Genomic DNA, 11575 nt, shown 5'->3' with positions numbered 1-11575 from the left:
CATTCTTGTTTGTGTCTTATTGACTTATTTAATATATAATGTTTGGGACTGAACGACGCAGAAACTTTGGTCAGTTGAGGTGAGACGTCACTGGTCTCCGCCCTACGCCTACAGCTATGTATAGGGTAGTAAGTACTCCAGTATACTGCAAACCAAGAAGTTGTCGGTGGCGATTTATTGTATATATTTATTTATAGGCAGTGGGTTGTGGTATAGCGAGCATGCGCTTAAGTGTGACTGCAGTTTGCGTACGTGTTAGTCTAGCGATAACTAGCGTTGAGTGCACTTGTGCAGTAGAGTACGTGTCGTTCACTGTAGCAGAATAGATTCTGGTATAACCGGTCCACTGAGTCGGTCTACGCGATATACTTAGCCTAGACTACAGCGGAGTAGTATTACGGCTGGTGAGCTATACAACATGGGTGAAGCCCACCGCTCTACATTCACTGCTAAATCTAATCTATCATTTAATATTCTAGCATTAAACTGCCAAAGACGAACAAATAGTTGTTGTAACAAATTTCTAAACGCTTGGCTAACTGAAAGTCTAGTTTTTGTCGTCGTTTTAGAGGCAATTATTGTTAGTGTAGCTACACTAGCAGGTGTCCAAAACCAAACGTTTCAACTATCAAAGGGTAGAAACACATCCACCTGCAACTTCCACGTCCGCCTGATGATGAGCATCTTTTTCTTCCTCTCCAGGAAATGCAGCAGCTTCAGCCAATTGGAAATGATATAATGTACGAATGCTGCATGGTATTCCAAATGGAAACATGAAAATAAGCAGCCTTGTCATTTGAGAAATTGGGATGATAGACATCCCCAGGACGATGGAAAGAAGTGCTACTGCAACGCTCGTCAAGGCGTGGACCAACATCAACAAGTAACGTGTGATAGATGATGTCTCGAAGAGCATTATGACGTCTGGATCGTACAGAACCGTGACCTATATATGAAATCTCTAGGATCCAACAGCAATGTCCATGAACATGGTAAATTATTGCAATTAATATCTAACTAGTCACACCCATTATGTTGCACAACTGTGTCAATGTATAGTTCTCGCTCTACCAATTTTTTATGGACACTCCTCCGGTTTATGTACTGTCTTGCTGAAAACCGCGAATTTTGGAATCTATTGATACCAATTATTAAGCCGATCTCAGTCTCCCTAGGCAGCCCTTGACTTGTGACTACTGTAGTTTAGGATTTGACTGGTCACATGACAATTAAGCGGTTTTAAAATACCGTTATCTATTCTACTGAAGTCTCTTAGCCACAGCTCCAAGTCGTCGTCGTCAAACGGTTCTAGTACAGGAATCATTGCTCCGACAAGCTGCTGCTGCGGTTGTTGCTGTGGTTGTTCCTGGTTTTCACCCATAACACTTCTGCACTCCGCACTCGACTTTGTACTTTACTTCCGTCAAAAAACAATCCGAATTCAGGCCATAGTGTAACGCTAGTTTGCTCGCAACAGCTCCACCAGCGCGGAAACGTGGGACACGAATAGTGCGACTGAACCAATCAAACGTTATTTACAAAGAATCGCTGACGCTACTAATTAACTTAAGCTGTCAGAACACAGTACAAGTTCGAGTGGCTAACAGCAATTTAGGCAGATAGTCCCTGCTAACGTTCGATGTTGTTCTGTTCAGGAAGCGTTTGTTGGTTTGTTATCGATAATAGAAAACACACGATACCTGTGAATTTGTGCCATGCATCTTGCCAACTACATTAATTTTTGCGATGCTCTCATTTGCTAATTTTTTGCATGCTAAGATCTGGGTGGCTGCAATTCATATGCAATTCATAAATTTCTTATGATCATTTAGTATTTTTTGGCTTCAACAATATATCGACAATATCACCAAATCCATTACTGTAGTGCTCAACTGCTTAGTTTATTACCAAATCTCGTTAGACGATGTTCCTTTTTATCTATGTGGTAGGAAATTATAAGCTTGTTCTAGAATAAATTTATGGAAAGTCTTAACTTTGTTGTCTTTAATGCACTACTGAGTGATAAAGTTTATCGAAATACGGCTGATGTGGCTTTGGAAAGCACAGCGCCAGCAACCCCTGCACCGGCCTTTGGTGTTGCTTGATGCTGCTATCCTTGCTTTTCGTGCTCTTTCTGCTGAGTCTAATGCTCGGGCTCTTTCTGCTGTGTCTAATGCTCGGGCTAGAGCTTCTGTCCAAGTTGGGTTGAATATTCCAAGTGTTGAAGTAAACCTAACAGTGATGGTTGTGTATCTGGACGGCTTCTGTTGCAACTGGATCAAAGCCATTTGCAGAAGATTCGATAAAAAGTTGAAGGAAACTACCTAAATTTATAATTTCTTTACAGCAGTTCTTGTCTTTTTACTGTTTGACTGTCGGTCTCTCATTCATCGCCTAGTAGATGTCGTTCATCTTCTATGTTTACTCTCTGTCCGCGTTCACTGTGAATCTGGAACTATGTAATGTATGTATCAAGACATTGTGTATATTATGTCAAAACGTACTTGAAACAGCTATGTGCAATTTGAGCAACACTGAAAGTATTTTCTGTCACGTGTGGCATTGACGAGTGCACTTTAACGTACATGTTGTTTCCTCGTACAAGAATCATCTATACCGGAAACTTAGTGAATCAATGTCTGTGCTTGGAGAGGCCTCTGGAGAGCGGGGACGTTGCAGACTTTGTTGAAGAGACTGACTGAGCATGTTTGCCCTACTGTAGTTGATATACTTTGCATCATGAGGAGATTGAAACGGATCACAGGGACTTCCTGCGTGACTCTGAAGCAACTATTATTTTGAGAATGACAGAAGGCGTCTGTTTGAGCCACCAGGCTTGTAATAGAATGATTTCTGGGGTTACAGAGTTGTTTAGTGGTATTTTGTTTCATTTGCACCAGTCTATAAGAAACATCTGTAGACATGCTGGAGACAAAGATAACCTGCTAGAGCGCATTGATGATCTTTTTTCGTGTTTAGTCCAACTTTAATCCGTTCTTGGATTGTGTAGCAGGCACCAACAACTCACCTACTTCAAAGAGCAATTTAATCTATTAGTAGGTTTTCTTCATTGCTAAAGTCAGTTGAGGTTTTGCAACAACTTGATTCAGTGCAGGATCGGAAACACTCCTACGGCAATTAATTTAACAGATCAACAAAGTTTTTTGTGTTACAATAAAGGTTTTATGTTTGTGTAATATATTGCATAGTACTTGACATTCTCAAATCCTCTGTACTCACGCACCGAGTGATCGCCACCTCTGAGAAGAACGAGCCAACAGACGTTTGCATACTTCCTATATCACCCAATTGGAAACGGATCAGAAGGAGCAGGATTCGAAAAGATCCTATAAGGCTCATTGACCAACACAGCTGCAATCTTCTTAGCATTCTCAGATTCGGTTGGCATACCACCATCCAGAGTACTCCACTTAAAATCATCGTATTCAATATGGGCTCTCTTTACACATTGTGCCATCCCGCGAAACCTTTACCTTCAGCTCTTTCAAGCATTGTTTCATCCGCTCCACATCCACTGCACTATTTTCAGTGGTCTCAAAGAACTTTTTCCAGGCACCGTGGTCCATCTTCATTTTCTCAAACACTCTGTATATACTGGGATATATACGTACACTGCTATTTTTGCTATGTTTTGTTACCGTTGCTTGGTATTCCTAAAGTTTATCTGTTTCTTCGCGAGACAGAGTGAGTTGTCTCGTTTTCATTTTTTTGTCTTTATACTCGTTTACGACGGTTTGTGTCACGACGACATTCGTTCATCTGTGACGGTGACCTCTTGGGCTTTTAGCTTCGTCGCCGGCGCTATGCGGTTAGCGTTCGTTTCACTCGTGGTAGCGTGAGAGGAAGCAGAGGAGGAGGTCGAGTCCTCTTGCCTACGTCTCTTGTTCTGTATGCGGGCAGCCGCGACAGTCGGGTAGCGGACGTCTGTCAAGTTAGTCTCACATTTTTTCCGGTTGCACTCTCGTCTCTCGGCCATTGATTTCTCTAGGTGGTCGGCATAGTTTAAGATCGCCAGCGTCTATGAGATTCGCTTGTTCGCGTCTGTTTCGAGCTCGACCTTTTTCCGGGATATGCTGTTCTGTGATGTCAAGGTCTGCCGCCAGTTCGACCTTGATACGCTTATAGTGGTCCTTGAGAAGGTTCAGTGAGTCGTGCTCAAAGTGACGCTTGAGTGTGCTGAACTTCTCGAAGTCGGTACATCCTGTCTACAACCTGACAGACCTTGATTTGATTAGTCTCGAATTTAAGTTTGAATGGCTTAGGAGCCATGTCTTGTGGACTTACAGCAGTGGCTGTAGCTGTCATTCGTGTGTAACTCACAGGGTTTGGGTTTATGCTGTGCATCAGGGATGGTCCTGGCCAAAGTCCAGGTTGTATTGTTGAGGTTGCCCTTGCAGTTGTGTGTAAAATAGATATCCAGATGCAGCAAGTTTTTTGTTGATTGAAACGGTAGATATGCAGTAGCTGGATAAACCTCGAAGAGAGAATAATGCATTGCAAGTCTGAACAGCTGCTGTAGTGTTCTGGTTGTTTTATTGTTCTGCACACTCAACACAACTCAACACTCTAACTAACCCGTATATAGTACCCGTATATAGTACTACAATACTCTAATATACTACAACCCCTCCTTTTTCTCACTACTCTATTACTAACTCAAAGTAACTGTCTGTCAGTCAAGCCTACGATAAGTTGTAGTCTTTCAGGCGGACAGGTGGCTGTCTCTCTCTTCTTGTTCTTCCTTCTTTAGTTGTCTGTTTTGCCTGTTGAGTAGGGAAATGTTCGTCAAGGTCGTTAGTCGACTCTTTCTCTTGTACAGGGGGTGTTTGTCCTTCCTCGTATGGTCTCGTGTGAGAGATGTGTCGTCGGAGTGTCTTATTCCCGTTGGATATAACTACTTCTGCTCCGGCTCTGCTGATCACGTTATAAGGTTGCCATTCATAAGTGGTAGTCAATTTATTGGTCTTCTGCTGGCGTAACAGTACTTTGTCTCCTACTTTTATATCGTCGGTTTGTGCTTTTACTGCGATATCTCCATGTCTTTTCCCTTCCTCCTTCTTTCGCAAATCTTCATCTCGCATCTGTCCGTCGAAAACTGGGGTATCTTGTAACCCTAAAGTTGGCAGTTTGCATCGTACTTTCCTTTGAAAGAATGCATCCGCTGGGCTGATTCCAGTTGTGGAATGTGGTGTGGTGCGGTATGCCATGAGGAAGATGTAAAGTTCTTGTCGCCAATCTTTACCTTCGACTTGTGCTGTCTGCATAGCGTGCAGCAAAGTGCGGTTCTGTCTTTCGACTTCTCCATTGGCTCTGGGCCATAATGGGGGGCTGGTGCTGTGCTCCACTCCATAGTCTTTGAGAAAACGTTCGAAGGAATGGTCCGTGAACTGTGAACCGTTGTCCGTTATCATGGTGTACGGAGCACCATATCTAGAGAACGTGGTCTTTAGCCTGGAGATAATGTCTGAAGCTCTAATTCGCTTCAACAGATCTACTTCGAAATATCGGCTGTAGTAATCCACTACTACTAAAAGATATTCACCAGTCGGTAAGGGACCAAGTATGTCAGCAGCAATCGTTATCCATGGACCTGTTGGGAGCTGTGTCCTTTTCATGGGAGGTGGGTGGGATGGCAATTGGGTAATTTGACAGGCGTGGCATGTTCTGCATATGCGTTCCATTTCGCGGTCGATGCCTGGCCACCATACTTTGGTTCGTAGTCGATCTTTGCACTTTGTAATCCCTTGGTTCCCCTCATGTGCTAATTGTAACACTTGGTTCCGAAGTTTAGTTGGAATCACTATTCTACAGTTTCGAAGAACGATATAACCAACAATGGTCAATTCGCCAAATACATGCTTGTAATTTGCCGGTACATTTGCTTGGTTTCCTTCTCGGATACTCCTTCGTAGTGACTGTAACTCACTGTCTTCTTTGGACGCTTCTTCAATTTGTCTCGGTGAGATCGACGAAGGTGCGGCTTCTCTTGCCACAAACTTGATGTATTCGTCATTCTCTCCACCTTGATCACGCAATGACAATCGTGACAAGGGGTCAGCAATATTGTACTTTCCTGGCGTGTAGATCACGTTGAAATCGTAGGGTTGGAGTCTAAGAACCCAACGTTCGATCCTCGCCGAAGGTTTGCTTCGAGGTCCATAAATAGTTTGAAGTGGTCTGTGATCTGTAATGAGATCAAATTTCCGACCTGCCAGATACAGATTAAATCTTTCACATGCCCAGACTAGGCCTAGCGCTTCCTTCTCTGTTTGAGAGTATCTGCGCTCTACATCAGTCAGACTTCTACTCGCATAACTGATAGGCTTCTTCATTCCATCTTGTTCCTGCCAGAGAACAGCTCCTAGTCCTACAGGACTTGCATCAGCTACGACACTGGTGTGTGCTGTTCTGTCAAACACAGCAAGAGCGGTGGCATCGCGTAATCTATTCTTAATAGTTGCGAATGCTTCTGCTTCAGTCTTTGTCCACATGAAAGACTGGTTGGCTCTCGCACACTTCCGAAGAGGGTCTGCAATTGTTGCTAAGTCTGGTATGAACTTGGCACAAAAATTTACTATGCCGAGGAAAGATCGTACTTCCGTTGCTGTCTTAGGGTCTCGGGTTGCCATGATAGATGCTACTTTATCGTCTGCCGGTGATATACCCTCTTTGGATATCACATGTCCCATAAACTTGAGTTTATCCATATCAAAGTCACACTTTTCGGCATTGAGCGTCAATCCTCTGTCCCTGATCCGATCTAGGACAGCTCGTAGTCTCAGGTCATGTTCGGCTTTGCTAACTCCATGGACCAAGATATCATCGGAGATATTTGTAGTTCCCTCACAGCCTGACAGTGTCTGCTGGATGATACGTTGGTATGCCTCTGGGGCGGATGATACTCCGAACATCAATCTCTTGTATCGAAATAATCCTTTGTGGGTGACGAAGGTAGTTATTGGTCGTGATGTTTCATCCAGTTCGACCTGATGAAACCCCTTCTTAAGATCTAGTCGACTGAAGTGTTTGCTGTGCCTGAGCTCTTCCACTACTTCATCGACTGTGGGTATTGGGTGTCTCTCCCGGATGACGGCTTCATTGGCTCGTCTCATATCTACGCAAATTCGAACTTGGCCTCCCTTCTTGGGTATCACCACGACGGGACTGATCCAAGATGTCGGTCCTTGAACTTCCTCGATGACGTCTGCTTCCAGAAGATGATTTAACTCTGCTTCAACCTTGTCTCTCAAGCCAAATGGGATCCGTCTAGGTTGCTGAGCTACGGGGGTCACAGACTCGTCAATATGTATCTTCAATTGGAAGTCTTTCAACTTCCCTAATCCTGAGAAACAATCACTGTACTCCTCTATTAGTTCTTTTCGACCAAGCGTGTTGTCTTCTCGAACAGATCCTAACGTTAGGAGATGCAGCTCTGGTGCAGTCTGACGTCCCAGCAATGTTGGTCCTGAACAGCGTACAACAATAAATTGGGTTGTCATTTGTTTGCCTTCTGACGCTACTTCTGTGTCAAATCCCCCAACTACAGACAAGGGTCTGGTTGAACCATACGTGTAGAGGGTTTTCTTCACTTTGCATGATTTGTATTTCATCCCTTTGTGTTTCAACCGTGTGAACTCTTGTTGTGACATAATATTACTACAGGCTCCACTGTCTATGACAACTTGTGTATCAACTCCACCAATTCGAATAACAGCTGTAGCATGTTCGTGATTTACAGCGAACACATACTCTGAATCAGACTTACTCAAGCATTCTCCTTGTTTACATTGACTCTCTTCTGTCATGAGGACTTTACCAGTCTTCGAGCCGTTGCTCTTCGTCTTGCACATACGAGCATAATGTCCTTGCTTATGACACTTGTTGCATTCTACTTTCTTTGCTGGACATTTTGCGTCTGTTGGGCCGTGGCCTTCTAGTCCACATCGTGAGCACTGCTTCGCGTGTTGTGGCTTTTTCGCTTGTGGTTTGCCCTTACTTTTGGCTTGCCTGTCCTTCCATGTAGATTCTACTCGAAGGGTTCTCTCAGTGGAGGGTCCTGCATCTTGTTGACTCGAAATGTCTCTCTCTTGCGCGGCTACTGATTCTAGCGTACGTGCTAGGGATATTGCCTTTTCCAGAGTCAGGTCATTACCTTCCTCAAGCAGTTTTGAGCGGACTCTTGAACCATCACACTTCTCTATCAGTTGGTCCAGAATGTTCTCATCCGAATCTGCAAAGCTGCACTTGGCGGCCTGCTGTCGGAGACGACTCACAAATCGATCAATCGCCTCTCCCTGTTGTTGCCGTCTTTGTCTAAATCGGTAACGTTCATAGTATTTGTTGACTAGCGGTTGGAAATAGGTATCGAGTGACTGGATGGCAGATGCATAGGTATTCCCCGTGTCATCTAGAGTCTCAAAGATCGTTTGGACTCGCGGTCCAGCGGAATGCAGCAGGAGTGCTCTCTTCCGAGCGTCCTGGTTGATGCCTCGTCCGTCAAGGTAGTACTGAAAACTACGCTTCCATTTTTCCCAGTTTGCGCCTAGGTCAGACGTCGATTCGTCAGGAAATTGAAATCGCTCCACTGGAGGTATCTCCATTCGCCTATTTGGGACTGTTACAGAGCTCCGTAGGGGATATCAACGCGCACGTGGTCACCTCTTTGGGGGTCCTTGTGTACCTTACGCTCCAAACAGCGCACGGGCAGTGGTATCAAACGTACCTTTCAGGATGCCGGTCGATCCTTCTCCAATCTGGCCTATCCTCGTCGCCAGTTGTAGTGTTCTGGTTGTTTTATTGTTCTGCACACTCAACACAACTCAACACTCTAACTAACCCGTATATAGTACCCGTATATAGTACTACAATACTCTAATATACTACAGCTGCCATCAACTTTAAATTAACGGTAAATGTACCTTGTGATGGTGCTGTCATTTGAAATGGTTGAGATAGAGTAGCCGATGAACCTTACAGAGAAACATGCATTACAAGTTTGAACAGTCAACTTCTGTAGTTTAAATACTTGAGGACTACCAATTACCTTGTGATTGTGCTGTTATTTGATAACAGTATATAGCAGTTATAAAACATAACAGTGTAGAGCAGGTTTGAGCTGCTCTCCATTACTTGAGGGATTAAAAGTACCTTGTGATAGTGCTGTCATTTAAAGGATTGAAGCACATTGGGAGATGAGCTTTTGAACAGAACCATGTATTGCATGCCCAGACTGCCATGATGTACTTGAGAAAATCGAGGATTGTATAGCCCAAATCCTTAGTAGGTTTGATCAAGAACAGGTGGCTAATACTATCAAGGTATTCCTATCTAGAAAAGTGATCCAACGCTTTGCTGATCTCGTATAGGATTCTGTACTCCTGACTACCTTCTGTTTAATAAACGCTCTAGGTCGCGTATATGTATCTCAAGGTTCTCCTATTCCTGTAGATACTCCCGCGTCATTTGACTTCGAGAGAGACGACGACTGTCAGTACTCCGCACCAAGGTTCTTTTCAATGCTGCTATCAGACTGTTCACGTCACGCGTCTCCTTTTGCGAGAAGCGCTCGTACACAAGAAGCGCTCGAACTCTGAGAAATGTTGGAAGTTAAGAGAACTGCTTCTTCACATTATAGCTATTTTCTAAAGCGCACAGCTGAAATCTCTTACCCACAGCTCCAAGTCCCCGTTGTCAAACGGTTCTAGTACAGAAACCAGTGCTCCGACAAGCTGCTGCTGCTGTTGTTGCTGTGGTGGTTCACCTATAACATTTCTGCACTCCTCACTCGACTACGTACTTTACTTCCGTCAAAAATCAATCCGAATTCAGACTCTAAGGTAACACTGGTTTGCTTGGAACAGCTCCGCCAGCGCGGAAACGTTGTACACGAATAGTTGTGCGACAGAACCAAGCAAACGTGTTAGCTACAAAAGAATCGGTAACGGTACTAATTAACTTAACCGTCAGAACACAATACTAGTTTGAGTTGCTAACAACGATTTAGGCAGGTAGTTTCTGCTAACGTCACATGTTGATCTGTTCAGGAAGCGTTTGTTAGTTTGTTATCGATAATATAAAACACACGATACATGTGAATTTTTGCCTTGCATCTTGCCGACTACATGAATTTCTGCGATGCTCTCATTTGCTAATTTGCTTAGCGTGCTAAGATCTGGGTGGCTGCAATTCATAAATTTCCTATGATCATTTAGTATTTTTGGATTCAACAATATATCGACAATATCACCAAATCCATTCCTTTTAGTGCTCAACTGCTTAGTTTATTATCAATTCTTGTTAGACAATGATTCTTTTTCTCTATGTGGTAGGAAATTATACGCTTTTTGTTGAATGAATTTATGGAAAGTTCTTGCTCGGGCTCGGGCTTGTGCTTCTGTCCAAGTTGTGTTGAATATTCTCAGTGTTGAAATAAACCTATAACAGTCATGGTTGTATATCTGGACGGCTCCTGCCTCAACTGGGTCAAAGCCAATTGCAGAAGTTCTGATAAGAAGTGGAAGCAAACTACCTAAATTTAGAATTTTATTTCAGCGTTGTCTTTTCGCTGTGTGACTGTCGGTCTCTCATTCATTGCCTGGCAGATGTCTCTCATCTTCTATGTTTAGGTAAAGTTGAAGTAACCACATTCTATTGATGGATGCAGTACCTTTGTCAGTATCTTCATACTACTTTCCAGGGTAATTGTGTTCGATTTCCCAACTTTTGTGCTACTACAGCACGTCCGGCCACGATGGCAGTTCGGGGAAGGTGTTTTTCGCACACAGGAATCTAGATGAGTATACCTGTGTTTAAACTGGATTTGCGGCTACTATTCTCAATTTGGCCTCTTTGTCAATAACATTGACATCAGGAGCTTTTACACCAAGATCTGCAATATATTGATCTAGTGCTGGGTTGGTCATAGCACCTGCAACGTCTGGCTGTAAACTCAATATGTGTATTACAAAATAGGAACACAAAGAATGACTCTGTAGCTGGCAATTGACTGAACCATCCGGGCAGTCATTTGAAATGGCAATGAACGTTCCAAGTCATTATTCTTTGTCTCCGTATTTCGCTTCTGTTTCTTTTCTTCCTCTACTATACAAACTCTAGGAGGATGTTTCGCACAGAGTTTTTCAAAAGTTTCTTCGGTTTCTGGGGCTTCTCCAGCACTTGTTACGGACTAGAAGCTCTTGAAATTTCACCATCTCTCATTTTATATTTCACAGCATGAATGAGAGCTAGAGTGCTCATTCCCATTTCTCCTTTTTGAACAACCGGAATTTCTTCTCAAGCTCTTCTTCTACTCTTACCTCCTAGATATTGGTTGTAATAATAGTCTTGGTATTGGGAGAAAGAGTTTCAAGTTTTTTTAAAAGGAATGGTACAACAGCTCTAAAAGCTCCTTGTAGAAATTAAGAAACTTGTTTCATAGAAGAAATTATGTGGCTACTGACGGTATCTAAAATCTTGATGTAAGACCATTCTGAGTCCAGCCTTGGAAGACCAGATTGAGGGTTGGAATCACGTGACGAACAACCAATGGCCGTTT

General features: G+C 43.4%; 1 protein-coding gene across 1 annotated transcript; it reads right to left on the bottom strand.

The window, feature by feature from the left end:
* Positions 1–4703: 4703 nt before the first annotated feature.
* On the bottom strand, positions 4704–8621 carry LOC134187108 (uncharacterized protein K02A2.6-like). The gene has a single exon (XM_062655225.1). It carries the CDS (start codon positions 8619–8621, stop codon positions 4704–4706), a length of 3918 nt encoding a protein of 1305 aa, XP_062511209.1.
* Between the last annotated feature and the right edge of the window lie 2954 nt (positions 8622–11575).

This window comes from Corticium candelabrum, chromosome 11 (assembly GCF_963422355.1).
Source record: "Corticium candelabrum chromosome 11, ooCorCand1.1, whole genome shotgun sequence".
NCBI lineage: Eukaryota > Metazoa > Porifera > Homoscleromorpha > Homosclerophorida > Plakinidae > Corticium > Corticium candelabrum.
Note: the sequence above shows the minus strand (reverse complement) of the source record. Positions and strands in the feature narration are given on the sequence as shown.

Excerpts from the sequence above, each read along its gene's own strand:
- LOC134187108 (XM_062655225.1), bottom strand. The coding sequence starts at position 8,621 with ATGGAGATACCTCCAGTGGAGCGATTTCAATTTCCTGACGAATCGACG.